General features: G+C 39.5%; 2 protein-coding genes and 1 pseudogene across 5 annotated transcripts in view; 2 read left to right on the top strand and 1 right to left on the bottom strand.

Moving 5' to 3' along the window:
• The window catches only part of RGS20 (regulator of G protein signaling 20), a 112,298-nt gene extending 109,067 nt beyond the window's left edge, over positions 1–3,231 (top strand). For all 4 annotated transcript variants that reach the window (XM_054497698.2, XM_063668779.1, XM_054497699.2 and 1 more), the window contains one exon: positions 2,199–3,231. In XM_054497698.2, coding sequence (XP_054353673.2) covers positions 2,199–2,387 — 189 coding nt within the window. In that variant the 3' untranslated portion in view covers positions 2,388–3,231. The remainder of the gene's footprint in view (positions 1–2,198) is intronic.
• Positions 3,232–10,173: 6,942 nt separating this feature from the next.
• Positions 10,174–26,390, bottom strand: part of TCEA1 (transcription elongation factor A1) — a 58,025-nt gene continuing 41,808 nt past the window's right edge. Inside the window, exons 8-10 of the mRNA XM_054497700.2 lie at positions 22,632–22,778; positions 14,071–14,142; positions 10,174–11,741 (exon numbers count right to left, since the gene is read on the bottom strand). Coding sequence (XP_054353675.1) covers positions 11,733–11,741; positions 14,071–14,142; positions 22,632–22,778 — 228 coding nt within the window. The 3' untranslated portion in view covers positions 10,174–11,732. The remainder of the gene's footprint in view (positions 11,742–14,070; positions 14,143–22,631; positions 22,779–26,390) is intronic.
• LOC129042859 (ESF1 homolog) lies at positions 14,684–17,781 on the top strand (annotated as a pseudogene).

A 26,390-nucleotide genomic window follows, 5' to 3' on the forward strand; every position in this document is an offset into this window, starting at 1 on the left:
CATCGGGTGGGCGAGAATGAGAAAAATACTCAAGGAGGCTACAGATGGACCAAGGATAGTGAAAAGGAAATTTCCACAAACACAGCAGGATGGGGACATCCCAGGAGACAGGACCAGGCGAGCCCAGGGGAAGAGCATGAAGTTGTGTGATCACTGCAAGTGTACACAGAATGTGCCAGAAGGGGAGGGTGCTTACCAAACTATTAGGGCTGGGGGCCGGCAGTGGGAGGAGACTTAGAGAAGGGGTGGTCGGAGAGCATGGAGAGGTTTGGGCATCATGCCGAAGTGTCTGGATTTTTATCTTAGGAAGCCCTTGGATTTTAGCCCGTTTATATAATCAATTTTTGATTTTTGAAAGACCAATAGGGCTGCAGAATGGATTTGGAGAAGACCAGGGGCAGAAGACATTAGAAAACTAATTCAGGAGTCCAAATGGACGTGGCGGGGGCCTAGCTAGGCCAGCTGAAGACACTAGAGAGGAAGAGTTGGATTTGAGGCAAACCCCACCATCTCAAATGACTCCCACATGCCTGGTGTAGGCAGACCAGGTGGTGGGGTCGTTGGCTTACTTAATTTTGCGTCGGTACGTTTTGCTTTCTTAAGTTCGCGTTGTTAAATTGGTAATATTCAGTTGACATGTTTGAATACTGAGTCCAAAAAGTTATTTTCATTTTGAATTAATAAAGAGCAAGATAATTTTTGTCCTTTAATTTATGGCTTCCCCATATTTTTGTCATGATTTTTTTTAAGGCAAGGTTTTTCATCAGTCTTTTAAAGTATTATACAACCAAAAACAGGCCGGGCACGGTGGCTCACGCCTGTAATCCCAGCACTATGGGAGGCCAAAGCAGGCAGATCACCTTGTCTAGGAAGAGCCAAACATCAGAGCAATCAACATCGCCTATGGGCTTAGTGAAATCCAAGCACTTTAATTGTCATTAAATCACCAAAAACATAAGACATTACCATCATCATCATCCCCACTTCAGGGCAGGAGCTCACTAGGACAGAGTTTACTTTGCCTGAGGCCCCACGGCTATGCAGTGACAGGGTTGGGTTTTTTGTTTTGTTTTGTTTTGTTTTGCTTTTGAGATTGGAGTCTTGCTCTGTTGCCCAGGCTGGAGTGCAGTGGCATGGTCTCGGCTCACTGCAACCTCTGCCTCCCAGGTTCAAGCGATTCTCCTGCCTCGGCCTCCCGAGTAGCTGGGATTACAGGCGACTGCCACCATGCCCAGCTAGTATTTTTTATTTTTAGTAGAAATGGGGTTTCGCCATGTTGGCCAGGCTGGTTTCGAACTCCACAGCACTGGGATTACAGGCGCGAGCCACTGTACCCAGCCAGGGCTGGAATTTAAACACAGGCATCGTCTCCCCTCAGGCCCTGTGATTAGAACCTTCCAGGGTTTTGAGTCAACTTCCACTTCACGCCTGTGCCCAACCCTCCAGGCAGGCCAGCACTCATCCCCAGAGCCCTGCCACTGTGGGCCAGCAGGGGAAGCCTGGGCCTCCAGGCGTCAGCCCCCACGTTACAAGCAAATGAGCAAGGGGCAGTCTGTGCTGCCTGTTTTCTTCAAAGCAGCAGTGTGAGCCCCGCCAGCATCACTTAGAACTTGTGGGAAATAACAAGCGATCAGGGGCCCCTACACCTACTGAGTCTGGGGTGGGGCCCAGGAACCGCTCTCACAAGCCCTTTGGGGACTGCTGATGCCACTGACATTTGAGAACTGTGTTGATTATGCTTTTGGTTTCTCTTTAGGTGGTTTGGATTTTTTGGATGATCTTGTTTGGTTTGGGATATTTAAAAAACAAGGCCAGGCACAGTGGCTCATGCCTGTAATCCCAGCACCTAGGGAGGCCAAGGCGGGCGGATCACCTGAGGTCAGGAGTTCGAGACCAACCAACCGGAGAAATCCGGTCTCTGCTAAAAAAGTTAGCCGGGTGTGGTGGTGGGTGCCTGTAATCCCAGCTACTCGGGAGGCTGAGGTAGGAGAATTGCTTGAACCCAGGAGGCGGAGGTTGCAATGAGCTGAGATCGCGCCACTGCACTCCAGCCTGCGTGACAGAGTAAGACTCTGTCTCAAAACAAAACAAACAACAAAAAAACAAAAACAAAACAAAAAAATCCCCACAAGCTCTAGGTTTGGGATAGAGATACAACTAAAGTCTCTAATACAGCTCCTACTCGTTTCTGTCGACAGGTGAGCTTAGACTCCCGGGTGAGAGAAGTGATCAACAGAAACATGGTGGAGCCATCCCAACACATATTCGATGATGCTCAACTTCAGATTTACACCCTGATGCACAGAGACTCATATCCTCGATTCATGAACTCTGCTGTCTATAAGGACTTGCTTCAGTCCTTATCGGAGAAATCCGTTGAAGCATAGGATTTTTCAAATATATTTATTATTAATAAAATAATAAAAGAACTCATGGGCTACATCTAGCACAGGGAATTTAGAGGTTGTAGCATCTTCTGCTGGAGTAATACTCAGGCTATTCTAATAACAGATGATTCCTTCAACAGACTGCTATATATTCACCATGTAAATTGCAGCCACCTTTAGTGATACTTTTGAAATAAAAATAAAGGGATATGGCTGTTGTAGAAAGATAGCGTATTTGCATTTACAATAACAGTAGCATGTTGTCAGTGGCAAAGGCTACATAGAAGGCTCCCTGCTGCCCAGAGCAGGTACATCCACCAGAGCAAAGGGAACCACTTTTGTTTTGCATGAGTCTGGTAACTGATTACTCTCCCCTCCAAGAAAAGACATTCAGGTGTTTCTCAACATCTTCTGTCCATCAAGCTCGGTTTGAATATGTCACTTACCAGTGCCATTACAGGACCCAAATTCACAGTTCATAAAAGATGTGACCACTACATGTAAAAATAGCACTCTACTTGATCTTACAGTATGTATGTATGTATGTATGGAGACATATGTGTGCATGTGGATCTCTACATGGTTAATGGAAAGCACTGTGCTCTGAAGTGGATCAGTCTCAAGTGTCTGGTAACAGAAGCAGTGCTTAGAAAATTCTTTTGTTGAAAAGTTACTGTTATTTTATTATCAGAATTTTCCAACCTAAAGAATGAATTTTTAAATTCATAACTTGGTCATGTTCACAACAAAACTGTCAAATAAGCATATTTCCATTTTTTATTACTGAAAGAAATATGGGCATTTTCATTCTTTAAAGAAATAAAGCACAAGAATTTTATCTCAATCTTTATTTTTCCATAAGTACATATTTGGGAAATAGAAGATTAAGAAAGTAGGGATACGTGCAGCCTATCTTTTAGCTCCCAGACTAGGATTCTGTCCTTAGATCCCACTATTTTTATCATAGGTAAAAAGAGTAACTTCTCATAGGTAAAAATACCGGTTGGTAGACCTAGACCATCCTGAAGAAACCCATCTCTACATAGAACAGGAAACACACTCAAAATCTGGGACGCTCTGAATAGTGGGAAAGATGCTACTTTGCAGGAGGCGGCGCCGTGCTCCTGCCCTCAAGGGGGATGGCTCTCCTCTGGGTCCTTCTCCCTCCCTGGCCCCTCCATAGCCTGCCTATATCTTCATGACTCAACTCAAGCCCCAAACCCAAGCCCCTCTCTCCTTCATTCTCAGGAAACCATTTTGCCTCCTACTCTACTATGCAAATTGTGTCCCTAAGCCCCCTCAACCTCCCATGCAACCTATAAACATATATAGATCAGTGTCTATTCTCATCTCCCTCAGTCCAGTCCCAGAGAACAATGTGCTCTCCTCCTTTTTGAGGTGTCAATCCCTTACATGTGCTTCCAAGTTTTCCAATCTCATTTCTTACTAAAGAAAAAGGATGTGATTGCGAGTAAGACATAAACCCTGCCCTCTAGTAGTTTACATTCAGTAAAGGCAGACAGACATGTCAGTGGCAACTCTGATATAGTAAGAACCACAGCAGGGGAAGAACAGCACTGTGGGAGTCACAAAGGGTTATGGAAAGATTCTGGTGGAGATGGCACCAAAGTCAAAATCCAGAGAACAAGAAGAATGGATGTGTTGGAGGCAGAGAGGGCACTGGATGAGATGGTATTCATAACTGAGTGACCCCAAAGGAATCGACATGCTGAGAATGAGGGAAGACACACATAAAAGGACATGTCGGAATCAGTTGGATGGATGGATCTGGGTGGGTGAGTCTAGCCTGGCGTACTGATTTTGGGGTTTTTCAGCACATAGGGGAGTAAGATTGCCTGGAGAATTATGCATGAAAAGATAGCTGAGGATAAATCATTGCAAGGATAGACAGAACTGAGAGCCCCAAAGGAGATTTAGGATTCACCTTGTCAATAAAGGTAAGAGAGTCGGGGAATATGGAAATATGGCAGCAAATGCATGGGAGTGTCTCGAGGGGCGGTGGTGAACAGTGGTAAATGAAAGACTCTTACTTAGAGCTTTGTTCCAGCAGTTTCTCCCCACCCTCCTGTATCACTGAGTTCACCTTGGCTTTTTCCCACACCGTAAGCATGCTCGATTTCCCGGTTAAAAACAAACGCGCGTTCCACTGTAACGGCTGCCTCCTGTCGCCCCCTTTCTCATCAGACCTTTCACAATAGCCCACACTTGCTGTCTCCATTTCCTCATCTCCCCATTCTCACCTTGAGCTGCTCCAGTGCCCTCAACTGCTCCAAGGAGGCCTCTCCCTGCCAGGTCTACAGCGCCATTTTCCCAGCCTTCTCAGTGGGCTGCTCAGCTCTTGATATCATGGATGACTCCTTCCTTGAAACAGCACTTCCCTCAGCTTCTGAGGTGCTCTCCTAGTTCTCCATATTCTCTTCTTCATTTCCTTCCCAGGCAGAAGAGCACAGCAGCTAAGGGCTTGGGTTCTGGAATCAGACTCTTGGACTCCTCTACTGGCCATGTGGCAGTGGGAACTCAGCCTTTCTGGGCCTGCTTCCTCATCAGTGAAATTGAGGATAATAATGGTGCTAATCCCTGGTGTTGCTGAGGATTAAAGCGAGTCCATGTACAATACAATAAGCACTTACTACACTGCTATTATTACCTGGCCATTAAATGTGGTGGCCCCTAAGGCATGGACTTGGGTTTCCTTTTCTTGCCAATCTGTATATTTTCCCTTGGTCCTCATATCCCCTTGTTTAAAATACCTACCAATCTACTGATGGCTACCAAATTGGGATCAAGACTTTTCTCCTGAACTTGAGACTCAGCTCCTAGCTGGCCATCTCCACCGGTGTATCCCACGGAGGGTGGAACACACCAGCGCTTGGTTGTGACTCATGACCCCACTGCCTCCCTACCCCAAGCCTGGCCCTGCCTGCAGTCGAGTGACCCAGTCAGTCGCCTAAGCTCTTATCTGGTGTTAACTGTGACTCTTCCCTCCTTTTCTCTTCCCACACATAATCACCCAGCCTTGCCAATTTTACCTCCTAAATATTTCTTACTTGTCTCTTTCTTTCTTCTGACCCCCATCATCTCTTATCTGCATCATTACCAAAAGAGCTTCCTGGTCTCCTGCTCCCAGTCTCAGCCCATTCAAATCCATCTTTCAAAAGCCTACAAGGTGGTCATCCTCACATAAATTTCTGCTTGTCACCATCCCTCCACTCCTTAACATCTTTTAGTAGTTCCTGATTGCCTGGAGTCAAATACTGAGTTCTTGGCCCAGCATAACAAGCAAGGCCCTCTGCAGTCAGGCTACTGCCTCCCTAGCCAGCTTTGTTTTTGTTTTAGTCTCTAGAACACAGATGTGTAGAAAAGGTGCATATGCCACTCAGACCTTCATTACTGTTCCTGAAAACTTGGTTTCTGCTGTCCCTTACCTGCTCCCTCTAAAGTTCCACTCTTTACCCAGCAAACTCCTATCATTTCTATAAGATTTACCTCCTCCAAAAAACCTGACCTCTTAAGTCATACCTACATCCTGTGTTTGGGGGCCATTTTTTAATGTTGCAGGAATATTCTGCACAATATTTATCATCTGAGTCATTATAAATTGAGACTCCCATCTCACAAAAAAAGTGATATGTATATATATGTGTGTGTTTACACAATGAAATATTAGCCATAAAAGTAAGGAACTCCTGCCATATGTGACAGAATTGATGAATCAGGATAATGGACAAATCTTGAGGACATTATGCTAAGTGAAAGAAAGACAAATACTGCATAAAATAGTTAAACTCATAGAAGCAGAGAGTAGAATGGTGGTTGCCAGGGGCTGACGAGAGGGGAAGTAGGGAGCTGCTGTTCAATGAGTATAAAGTTTCAGTTATATAAGGTAAGTGCTAGAGATCTGCTGTACAACATTGTGCTTATAAGTATAAAAATTTGTTAAGTGGGTAGATCTCATGTTACCTGTTCTTACTCAATAAAAAAATTGAAAAAGATGGACAGATCAGCAAAACATTAAGATAAGTCAGCCTGATATTAACCCATAACCTTAATGCTCCCCCAGATCTCTTTTGCTTCTGCAGGTTAACTGGAAATCTTAGCAGTATTCTCACAGCTTTTGATGTTTTGTATCAGCTCTTTTATTTAACTCAAATATTCACCCAAAATAATTTAAGATTTTTTTTCACTTGCTTGTGACAGCAACCTGTTCAAACTAGCTTAAGCACAAAGGAAAATGTTTTCCCCTCATAAGCAGGAAGTCTACAGTAGTTCTAGCTTCCACATGGCTGGGTCCAGACGTCCGATATTATCAGGACTCTCTCCATTTCAACTCCCCTCAGCTTCATCATACACAAAGGATCTCTGCATGTAGTAGGCAAAAAGCTGCAGGGAGCCCCAAACGCAGCTCAAGCTGGCTTAGCTGTCACTGTTCATATGGGAATCTCAAGGACAGGCATGACGTAGGGGGGACACTATGAATGAGACCTGCCGTAGTCATGTAGAGAGGAGAAGGGGCGAAGCTGCCCCTAAATAAATTAGGAAAGTATTTGGGAACTAATGCTGAGTTCATTAATGAGTTCACTAATGCTGAGACAGAAGCTATACCTATCACAGTCCAAACTCCAGTGCTCTCAGTTTTTGCTTTTTTAATACCTGCTATACTTTCACATTGGCATTATCACACAAATAATGTTTATTTCAAAGTAGTTCAGTCACTCAATTATAAAAACACTTGGACCAATTTAACCAGACTGTATGGGATATCACATATGAAATGTGTCTCTTTGAAATCATGGCCATTAAGGGGAAAAATAAAAATTAGCTATCTTTATATAACATCCAGGGAGAGGAATCAGAACAAGGTAAGTCACCTGAGACAGCTCCCTGTGCTTTCAATTTCCATCCTCCAGCTGGATAAACAAGTACAAGAGTACACTGAAACTGCTGCATCACTTCGCAGAAATAAAGCACCAAAAGGGATCTCCCAACACTCTAACTCCTTACATTCCTTATTTTAAAGTTGGAGTCTAAAACATGACCAACCATTAGTTATCTACTCTACCTCTGCAAGTCCTCAACCTATGGAACATTCTTTCTTTATATCTTAGCTCTTGAACAGCCAAGAACATCATGTAACACACTGACAAAGACATATCCAAGAAAAACTATTTCATGAGCACCTACTATGTGACAGGCATTCTTCTGGATGCTAGAGAGCAGTGAACACATTTCCCACAAGAACTTAACTCCACCTCTACTAAGTTATAGCTGTTGATTATCGAATATAGCCATGATTATAAGTTGTTTTTTCCACTCTATTTCACTATTACTTTTTATTGACTTCAACTTACTTAAACATTGTTCAACATAATTCTTCCATTACTTCCTAGGAATTTGTCAGTAACTCTGTCCTATTTCCCGTGAAGTAGTATCCTTAACGTTGGTCCTTTATTTTTCATATGTGGCTTTTTTTTTCTTTTTTTTGAGACAGAGTTTTGCTCTTGTTGCCCAGGCTGGAGTGCAGTGGCACGATCTTGGCTCACTGCAACCTCCACCTCCCAGGTTCAAGCAATTCTCCTGCCTCAGCCTCCCAAGTAGCTGGGATTACAGGCATGTGCCACCATGCCCAGCTAATTTTGTATTTTTAGTAGAGACGGGGTTTCACTATGTTGGTCAGGCTGGTCTCAAACTCCTGACCTCAGGTGATCCACCTACCTCGGCCTCCCAAAGTGTTGAGATTACAGGCGTGAGTCACCATGCCTGGCCTCATATGTGGCTTTCACTAGTAATTCAGTGATTATCCCCATTGGGTTTCCCAGTGGGATATACAATTCTTTTTGAATGGTTAATTTTCTACAACTAAATACAACTAAATAAAGGGGAGATAGAAAACAACTTTTTGTTTTTTAAAAATTTTATATAGAGACAGGGTCTCGCTATGTTGCCTAGGCTGGTTTCAAACTCCTGAGCTCAAGCAATCCTCTTGCCTTGGCCTCCCAAAGTGCTGGGATTACAGGCATGAGCCACCTCACTGGTCTGGTTTGTTTTTTTGTTTTTGTTTTTGTTTTCTTAAGATAGGGTCTCATTCTGTTACCCAGGGTGTTGTACAATGGTGCAAACACAGCTCACTGCAGCCTCAATCTTCTGAGCTCAAAGGATCCTCCTACCTCAGCCTCCTGAATAGCTGAGACCACAGGTATGCACCACCATGCCCAGCTAGTTTTTTTAATTTTTTTGTAGAAACAGGGTCTTGCTTTGTTCCCCAGGTTGGTCTCGAACTCCTGGGCTGAAGCACTCCTCCTGCCTCAGCCTCCCAAAGTGTTGGGATTACAGGTGTGAGCCACTAAGCCCAGCCTGGGAACAACTGTTGAGTGAAACTCTCTAAATCACAACTCTAACTGTAGTTTTTATTTTGAGAAATGGCTGGGCACAGTGGCTCAAGTCTGTAATCCCAGCACTTTGGGAGGCCGACGCAGGCAAATTGGATTAGCCCAGGAGTTCAAGACCAGCCTGGGCAACATGGCCTATCTCTAATAAAAGCACAAAAATAGCTGGGTGTGCTGGCGTGCACCTATAATCCCAGCTACTCAGGAAGCTGAGGTGGCAGGATCACTTGAGCCCAGGAGGTGGAGGCTGCAGTGAGCAGATAGTGCCACTGTACTCCAGTCAGGGTGAATGAGTGAGACCCTGTCTCCAAAAAAAAAAGAAAAAGAAAAAAAGAAATAAAGAAAAAAGAAATAAAGTCAATTCAAATCCACAAATTAAAATTTGACCCACAAGTACAACCACTACGTAGCTATAAAAATTCAAAGCACAGCCTGTTATTTCTTTTGCTGTCTTCTTAATACTTAAAATATTTGCCATTTGTAAGATTATATATAGGTTTAGGTGATTGGGTGAATATAAACCTTTCTGAATTTTTGCCACAGCTTAGCAAAATTTATAAACCAATGCTCGTCATCACCCAGGTAAGCTAGAAAACCAAGATTGTTATTTTCTGCTTTCCCCAGGATGGTTCTTCATTATCTGCCAGTATATTTGTCTAATTCCTTTGCATGTTCATTTAACAGTTACTTTGCCCTCAAAGTAACATCATAAAATATTACCCTTAATATTTACTTCCGATTACTTTACAAATGTCTAGTATTGGGCCGGGCATGGTGGCTCATGCCTGTAATCCCAGCACTTTGGGAGGCCGAGGTGGGTGGATCAGCTGAGGTCAGGAGTTCGAGACCAGCCTGATCAACATGGTGAAACCCCGTTTCTACTAAAAAATACAAAAATTAGCTGGGCATGGTGGCGGGCGCCTGTAATCCTAGCTACTTGGGAGGCTGAGGCAGGAGAATCACTTGAACCTGGGAGGCATAGGTTGCAGTGAGCCAAGACTGCACCATTGCACTCCAGGCCTGGGCGACAGAGCAAGACTCCGTCTCAAAAAAAAAATAAATAAATAAATAAATAAAGTCTAGTATTTTCCAATAGCAAGACTCACTATTTGGTCTCTCACATTAAATTAAGTGTACACATGGGATGCACTCACATATTTACTCAGAACCTGCCATTCCATCCATCACCAGAGGTCCAGGAAAAGATAAGAAAGAAAACATGCTCTGTAGTGCTGCTGAATAGTAGTTTTTACTGAAGACCAGGCTTCACTTAATTAAAACTGTACTTTAGAAATACCTCAGTAGTTGAGGGGAGAGCAGGTGTATGGTTAACAAAAGGCAAAGCAAGCTTCAATGTCTAAATAAAATGACAAAATGTGATATATGTTTAACAACAAAAAAAACTTTATTGAATTACAAATTTTAAAATGGATCACTTAATTTAAAAGTGAGATTATTTTATTCTGAAACTCATTATTTCAAAAATGTACTTTGTTTTTGAAATAAAACAAAATCTTCAACCATGAACTGACAAAATAGAGGTGAGTTGGTACCGGTGGGCCAATTCTTAACATGGACATTTAAAAATGCTGCTTTCTGTATTACAACAAAATGATATGCAATAAGAAATTGGAAAAAGGGAGCAAAGGAGAGTGCAAAAGCATGTACTGAGGTCTTTCTACGGGTGCCTGACAGAATGCAGATTCAGCATAAAATGTAGACTTTGCAACAGTGGCCTTTAAAGTATGCTAGAGCAAGTGTACCCTAGGGAACCTATGTCAAAACAATTTTTGTCTTACTCCAAACAGAAAAAATGGTACACACTTTAACAAAAGTAAAACTTAATTGTAAGATCTGTACTATAAAGCTACTTGCTATAGCCCATATATTCAGTTTGTTCAACAATCTCACTCATTGACAGAAAAAGTCAGCAAATAAGACTTGGGACAAAAATATTTTCTATCAATCTCCACATGGAAAGACCACAGCTTTAATGATTTATACAATCCTTAAGATTAATCCTTGGTCAGTATAGATTTCCGAATCAAAATCTAGTCATGAACTGTTTACAATAGCTATACTACACTAAGATGCTAAACATTTTCTTTCCAGTATGTCTTCCTAAGAGGGGAAAAAAATAGTGGGAAGTTTTCATCTTTGCCTATGAGAGGATTTATGAAAAGCCTTCTAAACTACAACAGTGTTCTTCTGCAAAACTAAAACACATTATAAAGTCAAACAGGTAAATTAACAGGAAAACCAAACTGATCTCAATAAAGTCTTGTTTCCAAAAATCTATTAAGAACAAGTAATATACATGTACAAGAAATTACAAGAAATGATGATCACGGTTAGTTAAAGATGTAAAATAATATCTAATATTCCAAGCTTGTGAACATAATAATTAAAATCAAATTCATAAGCTACTTCAAAATTATGTACATTTTAGATAAGCTGGTCAAGTATTATTTGAATACACACCATATTTGGTAAACCTAAAATTATATTAACTTTTCTCCTCCTTTAATATTTGTAGCTACATGCCAATATGGAAAAAAATGTATTTTCATTTATGTATTAATAACAGAGAATAACAGAATTTCTACTGTGTATGTTTCACAGTGTAAAAGAAAAAAAGTTAAGGTATATTTTCCCCTTTAAGAAAGAAAAAATATTGCCAAAAGTTTAATTGATATCGACTTACTTATAAAAACAGAAAAAATATGTTTTGAAACAGATACCATACAATTATTATATGGTCTCCCTACTGATCTGAAACTACAGAAGGCATTTAAGGAAGGGATGTTAGGTCAAAAACAAAATCTAACCCAAGTTGCTTTAAAAATTTGATTTGCAGGAAAACTAGTTGCTTGGCCTAGTTTAAAGCTAATTACAAAGTCCGTTTTCTTAATGGTCCAGATATTTTGCCAATTCTTCCAACTCAACAGAACTGTCAAAAAAGAAAAAATATTTCGTAAGACCTTTAAATACCAATAAGGTACATTCCCCATTTAATACAGCATACACCTGATATTGCTTTTAAAAAAGATGCATTTTTGAAAACGATGCTGTATTTTTCACACATAATAATCACCTATCTTAAGTGCCTGACTTTTCCAACTTAGAACTACTAGGAACATATAATTAAAGAACTTGTATAAAACAATTTCAGCATTTTTATTAAATACCTCTTTATAATGTTTTTAAGGTTAAAAAAAATTAACAATTCCAAAGTTGAACTTCTAAAATATGCCACCCTAGGCATCAGCTTTCTATCCTAAATTGAACTTTCTTAAATTCAGTTAAGTACTATGTCAAAACCTGTGTCACAAAGTGCATGTGTTCAAAGCAAACTGCACTGCACACCTCATCACCATAATAAAAATGATCCATCACAGCTGGGCACGGTGGCTCACACCTGTAATCTCAGCACTTTGGGAGGCTGAGGTGGGCAGATCATGAGGTCAGGAGATCAAGACCATACTGGCCAACGTGGTGAAACCCCGTCTCTACTAAAATAGAAAAAATTAGCCAGGCATGGTGGTCCCACGTACCCGGAAGGCTGAGACGGGAATCTCTTGAACCCGGGAGGCGGAGGTTGCAGTGAGCTAAGATCATGCCACTGCACTCCAGCCTGGCAACAGAACAAGACTCCATCTTTAAAAAAAAAAAAAAAAAAAAAAAAAAAGATCCATCATGCAAAACAAATCCAAGAGAACAGGCCAAATTTTCTCAACAGGATTGAAAAAGAAGGTGAGTGTCCCTCTCCTAGACCAATGACAACTTCTGCAACATGAGATGGGTAGGAAATACTGTTTCAAACCATGAAGACACTTTCAATAGCAGTAATCTTTGCAGCTCAGAACTAAATCTTTGTACGCAATAAGGGTACTGGGCCGGCCACAGTGGCTCACGCCTATAATCCCAGCACTTCGGGAGGCCAAGGCAGGCAGATCACCTGAGGTCAGGAGTTCAAGAGCAGCCTGACCAACATGGCCAAACCCAGTCTCTACTAAAAATACAAAAATTAGCTGGGAGTGGTGGCACATTCCTGTAATCCCAGCTACTTGGGAGGCTGAGGCAGGAGAATCGCTTGAACCTGGGAGGCGAAGGTTGCAGTGAGCTGAGATAGCGCCACTGCACTCCAGCCTGGGCAACAGAGTGAGGCTCTATCTCAAAAAAATTAATGAATAAATAAAACAAAATAGGTACTGGCCCCAACCCCTTAAAGTGGAGTTGAAGAAGCCAAATGGATATTCTCAATATGGTTTGGGACTCTGGCCCAAATGGCTTCTAGTTCATTTCTGATTTTCAGAAAATGCTTTAAGCTAAGTGAATAATTCAAAATGAGCATTAAACTGAAAAGTCTATGTAAGTATAAATGAAAAAAAAAAAGAATCTTGGACAAACTTCAGAAAAACTAATAAAAATAGCCAGCGTTTTTAGAACACCAACAATTATCAGGCACACTAAATATATTATCTCTACTCTTCATCACAATCCAAAATGTAGGTACTATTTACATTTAATATATAAGAACAATATAGTTCAGTAATGGGAAGTGGCAAAGGAGTTCAAAATCAGTTTGTATGATTCCAAAGACTAAATTCGTACCACGTAAGCCTCCCAAACTCACACCCTTAACATCCTCATCTATAATAATGATTAAAATGTTTTTAGTACTGATGTGTATTTCTGCTCCCAAATTTAAATTTTATGCTTTTGTTTCACAAAATCCCTCAAGAATGAATTATTTAAATAATATAAACTTGCCTGTGTGGGACTAATTTCAAGAGCACACAGGCAATATGAAGGCTTAGTGAAAAGCCTACCAAATGACAGCAGTGCTCATCTGTAATTTCTAAAATAAACACTAAAATCACTGGGTCTGATTTCAACAAAGGAAAAAAAATTTTCCAAAATCAAAATCCATTAAAACAATTAATAAACACGTATAGATTTTCTGGAAGTACAAGAGTCAAAACAACTTAATGAATATAGTATAAATAGGACAGTGATATAATAATTAAACAGTTAAGATTCACTCCCCATTTCCTGCACCAAAACAAATAAAGGTGGTAAAGTCAAGTTAATACTCTTTATTTCTAGTAGGGTAACAAGATAGTATATTCCATTACAAGTAGTCAGGGAGTACAAGAGCACTGGATAGTGTGAGCGTATCTGTATATATTTAGATATCTAGGCAGACCTATGAAAAGACCAGAAGAAATCTTTCTATTATAAGTGAGTATATAATATGAATCCAAGAGAGTCCATACCTTCCATCGATTTCCACATTCATTACAGACAACAAATGTTGTCATGGGTTCATCAGCACTACGGGTTTGTACCTGCAGCAAAATTAAATTAAATGTACTTTTTGCAGTACTATAAAAAAACTAAATAATGTCAACAGAACACACACTTCCAAACTTCATTTTCCTAAGTCCTTCTTTGTCTTTCCTGTTTAATATATCCCAGATAAGTGGGAAAATCCTCTAAAGTCACATCTTATATTTTTTATAAACAGCTAATAAATATTTTAAAAATTCATCAGTAAGTTATTTGGAATAAGGATCTCAAAAACAATTTCATCAGTAAGAAGCACAGAAATGAATAAATTTAAACATATGTCAATATTCTCTTACAAATTAACAAGATGTAAAAATTAAGAATATCTCAGTCTGACAAATATAACTCCAACAACCTTTCTAAAAGTTAGGCAGCATTGTCTATAACCTAGAAACTTGATATCGAATCTATTTCTAAGATGGCAATTAAAAACACAAAAATACAAAGGATGATTAAAGAGTATAATTTTATAACAGCACAACACTAAAAACAAATATCCAACAGGGAAGTAATGACATAAAGTAAGAGTATATCCATCTGATGAAATATTACACAGCCAGTAAGATGCTTACAAAGGTTTTTGGGGTTTTTTAAAACAATTAAGAGGGAGAGAACTCCAGATGTATTTGGTTTCTTCAAGCATTTAATGTTCAGCAAGATTAAAAGTTAAAAATGGCACCAAACAATAAATAATCAGTGACCAGCAGTTTAGGCACATTGCAAAGGACCTGAGATTTTGGGAAATGCCAGAAAAGAATCAAAAAGTCAAAATTGGCCGGGCATGGTGGCTCATGCCTGTAATCCCAGCACTTCCGGAGGAGGCTGAGGCAGGTGGATCACTTGAGGTCAGGAGTTCAAGACCAGCCTGGCCAACACGGTGAAACCTCGTCTCTACTAAAACTACAAAAATCAGCCGGGTGTGGTGGTGGGCACCTGTAATCCCAGCTACTGGGGAGGCTGAGGCAGAAGAATAACTTGAACCCCTGAGGCGGAGGCTGCAGTGAGCCGAGGTCACGCCACTGCACTCCAGCCCAGCAACAGAGCAAGATTCTGTCTCAAAACAAAACTTCAAGTTGAACTATGCTGTCGATAAGAGGGCACCACATTAACCATAGCACTACAGAGGACCTGCAACATTTTTATGACCTTTCAGATTCTGATTCTGATCTTTCTGATGAAGATAGCAAAGCAATGAATCAAAAGAAAATACAGAAGAAAAAACTCCAGACTAAAAAAGAAATAGATTCAAAAAAATCTAGTTGAGAAAAAGAAAAAAACCAAGAAAGCTAATCAAAAGGATTCTGAAAATAAAACTGATACAGACAATTCTGAGAGAATTAAAAAAATGAAAACCATGTAAATCTAAGATAGCTCCCAACATAAGTCCAAAGAAGGACAGCAAAAAATTTACACAAGAAAGTACAAAAGAGAAAAAAACATTATTCAACATACTATCAACTCTTCTCTCAAAGAAAAATGAAGGACATTAGACTCGGGCACCTCTGCTGTGAAATCTCCCAAGATCAAGTGTTCTAAGACAAGAAGAGAAATGCAACCAGTGGTTCCATCCATAATGGCAAGTGGCAGTGATGGTTATGAAAACTCAACAGACAGTAAAATGTTTGACAAAGATGCTCTAAAGGAAGATTTAGAAAGTGTTAGTAAAACAGGAAGTGATGAGGAATCTAAAAATGAAATTACAAGTATTGGCAGAGCTTTAGGTGATGATGACAATGGAAGTGATGATGAGGATGAAGAGAATGGTGAGGATGATGATGCAAGTGACAGCAGCCCTAATCTTGCAAGAGGTAAAGGAAATATAGAAACTAGTTCTGAAAATGAAGATGATATGGCAGATCTGTTTCCAGAAGAATCAAGTTTTGGGCATGCATGGAGAGAATCAGATAAACCTGCTCCTCGTGCTGATGACATTACACATCAATTAGCAGTTTGCAACATGGACTGGGATAGATTAAAGGCAAAAGATTTGCTGGCTCTGTTCAACTGATTTAAACCTAAAGGAGGTGTTATATTTGCTGTAAAAATATATTCTTCAGAGTTTGGAAAGGAGAGGGTGAAGGAAGAGCAAGTTTGAGGACCAGTAGAGCTATTAAGTGTTCCTGAAGATGACCCAGAAAAGGACTGGACCTCTAGAGAAAAACTGAGAGGTTATCAATTCAAATGAATGAAGTACTATTATGCAGTAGTAGACTGTGAATCTCCTGAAACAGCAAGTAAAATTTATGAGCATTGTGGTGGCCTGGAATTTGAAAGTAGTTGTTCTTTCGTAGATCTAAGGTTTATACCAGATGATACTACTTTTGATGATGAGCCCAAGGACGTAGCCTCAGAGGTGTATTTAACAGCATATAAACTAAATATATATCATATCTGCTGCAATGGGAACATCAATGGTGGAAATCACTTGGGATGAGACTGAACATGAAAGAATTACAACACTCAACAGGAAGCTTAAAAGGAAGAGCTTTTGGACATGGATTTTCAAGACTACTTAAGCTTCCTCTAGCGAAAATGAAGAGGAGATAGAAGAGGAGCTACAAAGTGATGATGAAGTCAATGTAGAAGAAGATGGGAAAACAAAGAAAAGTCAGAAGGATGATGAAGAACAAATCACTAAATATAGGCAACTCTTGCAGGTTATTCAAGAAAAAGAAAAGAAAGACAAAATGATACGGAAATGGAAACGAAATGGGTTCCAAGTCTTAAAGAAAGTGCAAAGAGATGGTCAAGAACAAATTGGAAGGAAAGGATAAACTGACCCCTTGGGAATAATTTTTAAAGAAGAAAGAGAAAAAAAGACAATAAGAAAAAGAAGACTCTTGCTAAAGAAGCCAGTGAAAATTAACTTCCCTCTGATGTTGATATAAATGACCAGTACGTTGCTAAAGAAGTTTAAAAAAATAGGTATAAAGAAAAAAGCGAACAAAATCTGCAAAAGATGGCACATCTCCAGAAGAAGAAACCAAAATAGAAAGACAAAAGGCTGAAATGGCTTTCCTCACTGGTTGAGGAGGAGGAAAGTAAGAAACACTTCAATTACAACAAGATTGTGGAGCACCAGAACCTGAGCAAAAAGAAGAAAAAGCAGCTCATGAGAAAAAAAGAAATTATTAGAGGATGACTTTGAGGTAAATGTTAGCAATGCATGGTTTCAAGCAGTGTACATTTCCCATTTGTTCAATCTGCATCCCTCAGATCCCAATTTCAAGAAAACAAAAGCTGTGGAAAAAATCCTTGAGGAGAAAGCCTGGCAAAGAGAACAGAAAAAACAAGAACTTACTCAAGCAAGAAAAAAGAGGGCCAGGCACAGTGGCTCACGCCTATAATCCCAGCACTTTGGGAGGCCAAGATGGGTGGATCACCTGAGGTCAGGAGTTCGAGACCAGTCTGGTCAACATGGTGAAACCCTGTCTCTACTAAAAATACAAGAAAATTAGCTGGGCATGGTGGCGGGCACCCGTAATCCCAGCTATTCGGGAGGCTGAGGCAGGAGAATCATTTGAAACAGGGAGGTGGGGGTTTCAGTGAAGTCTACTGATCCTGCCTTGTCAATGTTTATTAAATCTATAAAAACCAAAACAGAGCAGTTTCAAGCAAGAAAAAAAAAAGTCAAATAACTGGATGTTATTTCTTTTGAATTGAAAACATCTCCTAAAATATACAGAAATAGTAGGAGAAATATTTATTGGGAACAAAGCTACCTTTCAAGAATATGAATAAAATCTTATTCTGAACATAGTAAAATTTTTCTTCATGAATAGTTGTTCTTAATTGTGGATGACTGACAAATTTGTATTGTATATTCCTACAGATTAGTCATAATTAAATCAAATTACCTGAATTGTAGGGTTTATAAAATGTTTATATTTTATGAAGTTCAGTTCCAACTAGTGGAAAGTTACTCTAGCTTTCTGTTTTTTTGGGGGGGTAGTGGGGGTGGGGGGGGACGGAGTTTCACTCTTGTCACCCAGGCTGGAGTGCAATGGCATGATTTCAGCTCACTGCAACCTCCACTTCCTGGGTTCAGGCAATTCTCCTGCCTCAGCCTCCTAAGTAGCTGGGATTACAGGCACGTGCCAACATGCCTGCCTAATTTTTTGTATTTTTAGTAGAGATGGGGGTTTCACCATGTTGGCCAGGCTGTTCTCAAGCTCCTGACCTCAGGTGATACGCCTGCCTCAGCCTCCCAAAGTGTTGGGATTCCAGACGTGAGCCACCGCGCCCAGCCTACTCCAGCTTTTTAAAAGGCTGTTTACAATTCTATGTAAAAATAGAGCAGTATCTACTCTTGTTTGTTTAAAGGTTAGGGATAATTTGAAATATATATATATATAAAATACATTAATTTCTCTGGGAGCAGGAGGCAGATTTAAATAACTATTAAAATAATTTATTTTTCTAGCCATAAAGGATGGAAGTCAAGAACTTTTTGTTCTTTATCATGTTAAGTATAGTTTACGAAATTAATTTGTAAATAAAATAGCAAAATATTTTTATTATTTTTGTATAGCACTGATTTATTTTATACATCTCAAATAAACTATTCTCTGGAAAAATGTTAAAAAAGAGGAAAATGCTTACATTATGGTAGCTGAGTAAAAAGAAGAGCATAAAATAGTTTTTACAGTACTTAATTCCAACTATACATAGAAAAAAATTCACTAAATATTGCAAACAACAAAATACTGATAATTGTTCTCTCTGGAAAGCAGCTTAATGGATGACTTAAATTTATTACTCATATTTTTCTGTATTTTCCTAATTTTTCTATAAGCCATTACTACTGCAATTCCACTGTTGGGTACATAACCAAAAGAAAGGAAGTAGAGTCTCAAAGAGGTACCTGTACACTTAAGTTCACAGTAGCATTATTCACAATAGCCAAAAAGTAGAAGGAACCCAAGTGTCCATCAACAGATTAATATACAAAATGTGGTATGAACCATTATACAATGGAATATTATCCAGCCGTAATAAGTAGGGAAAGTCTGACATATATCACAACACAGATAAACCTTGCAGATATTATGCTAAGTGAAATAGGCCAGTCACAATAAGACAAACATTCTATGATTCTACTTATATGAAGTACTTGAAATAGTCAAATTCTGAGAGTCAGAGAGCACAATGGTGGTTGTTGGGCTGGGGGAGAGGGGAATGGGGAGTTACTGTTTAATGGGTAAAGAGTTTCACTTTTGCAAGAGGAAAAGTGTTCCGGAGACTGGATGTACAGCACTGTGAATGCTCTACTACTGAACAGTACACTTAAAAATAAGTGGTTAAGATGGGAAATTTTAGGTACATGTGCTACCACAACTACTTTTTTTAAAACTTAAAAAGAGAACTCAGCAAGAAAAAAAGCTAATATGATTTTTAAAGACAATCTATACAAGATTATAAATTTCTAAAGTTCTAAACTGAAAAGAATTACCAGAACCAAAGGTCTCAAAAACAGAAAGGTTATTTCTCTGAATGAAGATGACAAAGCATTATTAAAGTTAAATGTTATTCTTAAGTTGTGGCAAGAACCTAAATACTAATAATGCTGCAGTTAGAATAAGGTATACTGAAATTCCGTAAGAGATGATAAAATACCAGTTTATCACCACTTCAAAGATCAAAGGTTCATGACACCAGTAAACTATTAACGTGCCTTCCAACTCAAAGGCCCAAAGGAAGGCAAAGTAGCACCATCCTCAGAACAGCAGCGTTCTGCTCACTTAAGGCCTTCAGATGAAAACGGTTTGAAAACTCCTGCTATACTTTACATATACTTAATTCTGATATCCAGGGCCCTAAAAGTGGACATGAGGAATCTTTTGCTCTCTGGGAAAAATTTTAATCTCCTCCCAGGTACATAGTAATCAAGAGTTACACTTATTTCTTTTACATCTGTTATTTCCATGAGAACTTCGAGAGTTTTCTATCTGAAGAGAACACTTTGTGATTCTAAGAAAATCATACTGGCTTCAACTTTAGGCTGGGTTCTTTTTGCTAAAAGAAACAAACTTGGTATTTATATTTTTTGTCTTAGCTATTTATAATTTGATTATGTAAGTATATCACTTCTACTTTTTACATTTTAAAGAAGCTTTAACTTTTAAATGACTTTCTATTTATACTTAATACTTTCTAATAGATGGCATTTTTTAGGGTACAATTTTTATTGTTAAGATATTTCTACCTGACTAAAAGAAAATACAGCAATTCAAACTCAGAATTTTCTGAGACCACTTTTATCAGTGTTGATGCATTTTAGTAACAATCAGTAGCAAAACTGCTACAAAATGAAACATGGAAATACACAACTGTGACTTAATGAGGCTTCAAACAGGTAAATGACTTCAGACTGGTTAAATTAAGTATATCTGAAAATGGAGATTACACGTCTGTAAATAGTAGAAAAGAGGCAGAAGCTCATATAACATTTTCCATATGTGTTTAGAAAAAGGAAAACAAAGGCTGGGCATGGTGGCTCATGCCTGTAATCCCAGCACTTTGGGAGGCCAAGACAGGCAGATCAGATCACAAGGTCAGGAGATCGAGACCATCCTGGCTAACACAGTGAAACCCCGTCTCTACTAAAAATACAAAAAAAATTAGCCAGGCGTTGTGGTGGGTGCCTGTAGTCCCAGCTACTCGGGAGGCTGAGGCAGGAGAACGGCATGAACCTGGGAGGCGGAGTTTGCAGTGAGCCGAGATCGCGCTACTGCACTCCAGCCTGGGCAATACAGCGAGACTCTGTCTCAAAAAAAAAAAAGAAAAGAAAAGAAAAAGGAAAACAAAAATATTTGCATGTATACACATAAAATACCTTAGTTTCACAACAAACTAGTAACCTTGCTTTACTTTCAGGGAGGGAGAATGAGGTGGCCACAGGCAAAAGTGGGAAGGGAATTTCCTACTCATAACCTTTTGTACTTTTTGAATTTTTAACCACAAAAATAACTACCAACAAAATTTGTTTTAAGTAAAGGCCCCTTTAGATTTTAGTGATGCTATTTTTTAAGTGCTTAATGTTCTATCAGTGAAAAAAATCAGTTCCCCAAATCTACTGTCTGAAACATAGTAAGTTGTCCCTTAAGGAGACAATCTTTAGTTTACAGCAGATAACATAGCACAAAAACCTATTTGGCAAATGAAATTAAGATAGTAATAAAAACAATTTTCACATATGCACATGCAACCAAAATAACTATAACATGGTTCTCAGCTGCTGAAGAATAAAAAGGCCAGTCATATCGTACATAAATGTAAGTTATTAATATTACAAAAATGAACCAATTATCCAGAAGCCAGTTAAGCCTAAAGTACTCATAAGCCATGTGGAGGAGAGTGAAGAACTTTCCTTAAATTATATAGTCCTGCAAAATAAAAAGGATTATGGCCAATTTACCTAGTAACCAATACAATTGCTTATGAACTTTTTAAAAAGAACATGGTCATTTTATTCTTATATTTTATAAATTTTGACATAGCTTTCATAGTAACTATTTCTGTGAAAGTATAAATATATCAACTTGGTTTTAGTTAACTAGAATCAGTATTAAGAAAGCATTCTGGCCAGGCACAGAGGCTCATGCCTGTATTCCCAGTACTTTGGGAGGCCGAGGTGAGAGGATCACTTGAGTCTGGAAATTTGGGATCAGCCTGGAAAACGCAGCAAGACCCCATCTCCGCAAAAAAAAAATAATAATTTTTTTAAAAGAAATCATTCTTACACTTAAGAAAGAAATCTTATCTCCTCTTGAACTAGTCCCCAGTTATCCATGGTTTTGCTTTCCATGGTTTCAGTTATCCGTGGTCTGAAAATATTAAATGAAAAATTCCAGAAATAAACAATTCATCAGTTTTAAACTGTACATTGTTCTGAGTAGCATGAGGACAGCCTGTACCATCCTACTCTGTCTCACTTGGAATACGGATCATCCCTTTATCCAATGTGTGTCACTATAATGCTACCTACCCATTAGTCATCCACATCATCAGGGCTTGATGAGGCAGGACCACCTGAAGCAGATGAGCCTCCTTCTGATGGATCATCAGAAGGTCAATAGCAGCCTAACACTTAGTCACAACGCCTACATCATTCACTTCGCCTCATCTCATCAAATGAACAGGGGTGAGTACAGTGCAAGACACTGTGAGAGACAGAAAGACTACACTCATATTACTTTCATAACAGTATCTTGTTATAATTATTCTATTTGATTAAGTTATTATTGTTAATCTCTTCCTATGCCTAATTTAAAATAAAACTTATCAGTACATACGTATAGGAAAAAACACGGTATACATAGGGTTAGGTACTATCTGTGGTTTCAGGCATCCACTCGGGGTCTTAGAAAATATCCCTCCATGGATAAGTGAGGGACTACCATACTGGTAATTATCTTTGGTATTTATTTTAAAACAGGAGTTGCAAGCATTTTTATATAAAAATAAGAATCTATAAACAATCACAAACCTGGGTGTAAGTGCAATTCTTCTTTTTACATTTGCCACATGTGAACAAGTCAGTCTGGGTCCCACCAGTCTTGGCCATCTGATGCTCTCTGATGGCTTCTTTGGTCAAGTTTTTCCGCATCTCTTTCAGCTCATCACTAGCCATTTCCTATTAGGTAGGGGGCAATACCACTCAGTTATAGACACCTTCTATATATATCCTGAATGCTTTTATGCTCAATTAGCCTAATAATAATAATAAACCACATATCAACCTTTAAAGTTTTAAAAGCATTAAATTAATATTTTTCCTCACAGGCCTTGTAAGAGTTTAATTCCTTTTAAAAATTTCTTCAAATACTTAAAAGTTTACATGTGAAAATTGGATTTAAGTACTATTTAAAGGCTACTGAAACCACCTTTGCAAAGATTATGACAGTCAGAGAAATCGAACATGGCTGACTCCATCTTGCTTCTAGTGTCACAGGCTGGCTGTCCTTCCTCTTTCCTGGGCACAGGCCAAGCTAACCATGGAAGGAATTTATAGTTTAACTTTGATGCAAAGATGGTAACAGTCCTTCCCTAAAACTGATCCCTCCTTGTTCAGAGCCTGAGATCACCTTTGTAAAACTAATGAAATGCCAGAGGATTAGGATTATGGGAGGGGCCTGAACTCTGCTGAAATGTAGACATAGTTTCTATAATCCCTCACTGCTCAGGAGTCATGTGCCCTGAGGACACAAAGTGTGTGACTTCCCCAATTGCTCCTATAGGTAACATTATTATTGTAGAACCTGAGATTGGTTTTTTGAGATGTTTTTCAGACTGACCCCTCCAGAACTCAGGCCCCTCACCCAGAGGTACAGAAGGACCAGTTCCCACATCCCTATATGATTGCATCCCCAATCAATCAGCAGCACCCATTCCCTAGTCACCTAGGAATAGTCACCACCAAACTATTCTTGTAAAACCCTAGCCTCCAAGTCTTCAGGGAGACTAATTTGAGTAATAACTCCGTCTCCTGCATGGCCAGCCTTGCGTTAATAAAACTCTTAACCACAATAGCGCAGTCTCAGTGAATTGGTTTTGTCTGTGCAGTGGGCAGGAAGAAGCTGTCAGGCGATTACACTATGAACAATGTAAACCTACAACGAGTACCTCCAGTATCCAGATTATAGTTTCTAATAGCATTGCCTACACCCCACCCCCAAAAGAAGTCAGGGATCTCTGGAGGAATGATTCCAGTTTTGAGGCAAGAAATGTATAGAATATGCCAGAGTCATCTTCTCACACCAGTTTTTACTAGCTACAGTCACACTTTGCTTTATCTTGCTCTGCGCTATTGTGCTTCATTTTATTGCACTTTGCAGTTACTGCATTTTTTACAAATTGAAGGTCTGCAGCAATGCTGTGTTGAGCAAATCTATTGGCGCTATTTTTCCAAAAGCATGTGCTCATTTCATGTCTCTGTGTCACATCTTGGTAATTCTCACAATATTCCAAGCATTTTCACTATTATTGTATCTGTTAGGTGATCTGTGATCAGTCATTTCGCATGTTACTATCACTGTTTTAGGGGCACCACTAACTTTGACCACACAAGACAGTAAACTTGACAAATGTTGTGTGTGTTCTGACTGCTCCACTCTTTCCCAGTCTCTCTTCCTCTCCTTGGGCCTTCCTACTCCCTGAGACACAACAATATTGAAATTAGGCCAATTAATAACCCTACAATGGCCTCTAAGTATTCAAGGACAAGGAAGAGTCAACATGTCTCGCTTTAAATCAAAACCTAGAAATAAGACTAAGTTTAGTGAGGAAGGCATGTGGAAAGCTGGGATAAGCCAAAAGCTAGGTCTCTTACACCAGTTAGCCAAGCTGTGAATGCAAAGGAAAATTTCTTGATGGAAATTAAAAGTGCTACTCCAGTGAACACATGAATAATGATCGAAATAGCCTTATTGCTGATATGAAAACGTTTTAGTGGCCTAGACAGAAGATCAAACCAGCCACAACATTCCCTTAAGCCGAAGCCTAATCCAGAACAAGGCCTTAACTCTTTAATGCTGAGAGAGATGAGGAAGCTGCAGAAGAAAAGTCAAGAGGATACCAGAAGCTGGTTCATGAGGTTTAAGGAAAGAAGCTGTCTCCATAACATAGTACAAAATGCAAGGTGAAGCAGCAAGTGCTGATACAGAAGCTATGGCAAGTTATCCAAAAGATCTAGCTAAGATCATTGATGAAGGTAGCTATTCTAAACAACAGATTTTCAATGTTGATGAATACTGGAAGAGGGTGACATCTAGGCCTTTCACAGCTAAAGAGAAGAAGTCAATGCCTGCCTTCAAAGCCTCAAACGGCTTTGAAGGACTCTCTTGTTAGGGGCTAAAGCATCTGGTGACTTCAAGTTGAAGCCAATGCTCATTTACCATTTTGAAAATCTTACGGCCCTTAAGAATTATGCTACCTCTACTGTCTGTGTTCTATAAATGAAACAACAAAGCCTGGATGACAGCACATCTATTTACAGTATGATTTACTGAATGTTTTAACCCCACTGTTGAGACCTACTGCTCAGAAAAAAGATTTCTTTCAAAATATTCCTACTCATTGACAATGCACTTAGTCATCAACATGCCTAGTCATCCAATAGCTCTGATGGAGACATACAAGGAGATTAATGTTATTTTCATGCCTGCTAACAACAACATTGATTCTGCAGTTCATGGATCAAGGAGTAATTCTGACTTTTTTTTTTTTTTTTGAGACAGGATTTCACTCTTGTCGCCCACGCTGGAGCGCAGTGGTGCAATCTCAGCTTACTGAAACCTCCACCTCTTGGCCTAAAGTGATCCTCCCACCTCAGCCTCCTGAGTAGCTGGGATTACAGGAACGCACCACACCATGCCGAGCTAATTTTTCTAATTTTTTTTTTTTTTTTTTGGTAGAGATGGGAACTTGCTATGTTGCCCGGGCTAGTCTCCACCTCCTGGGCTCAAGTGATCTGCCCATCTCGGCTTCCCAAACTCCTCTGATTACAGGTGTGAGCCACCATGCCCAACTGACTTTCAAGTTTTATTATTTCAGAAATACTTTTTGCAAGGCTGTAGCTCCTACAAAAAGTAATTCCTCAGATAGATCTGAATAAAGTAAACTGAAAACCTTTTGGAAAGGATTAACCATCCTAGATGCCATTAGGAACATTAGTGATTCATTGAGAAGAGGTCAATATATCAACATTTAGAGGAGTTTGAAAAAAGTTGACTCCAATCATCATGGATGACTTTGAGGGGTTTGACTTCAGCGGAGAAAGTAACCGCAGAGAGGCCAGGCACGGTGGCTCACGCCTGTAATCCCAGAACTTCGGAAGGCCGAGGCGGGTGGATCACCTGAGGTCAGGAGTTTGAGACCAGCCTGCCCAACATGGTGAAACCCTGTCTCTACTAAAAGTACAAAAATTAGCTAGGCTTGGTGGCGGGCGCCTGTAATCCCAGCTACTCAGGAGACTAAGGCAGAAGAATCGCTTGAACCCCGGAGGCGGAGTTTGCAGTGAGCAGAGATCACACCACTGCACTCCAGCCTGGGTGACAACAGTGAAACTCCGTTCCCCCCCCCCAACAAAAAAAAAAAAAAAGAAAGAAAGTAACCACGGATGTAATGGAAAAAGCATGGGAAGGAAGATTAGAAGTGGAGCTTCAAGATGTGACTGAGTTGCTTCAGTCTCATAATAAAAGCTGAACAGATGAGACACTTCTTGTGGATGAGCAAAAAGTGATTTCCT

The sequence above is a fragment of the Pongo pygmaeus genome, chromosome 7 (assembly GCF_028885625.2).
Source record: "Pongo pygmaeus isolate AG05252 chromosome 7, NHGRI_mPonPyg2-v2.0_pri, whole genome shotgun sequence".
Classification (NCBI taxonomy): Eukaryota; Metazoa; Chordata; class Mammalia; order Primates; family Hominidae; genus Pongo; species Pongo pygmaeus.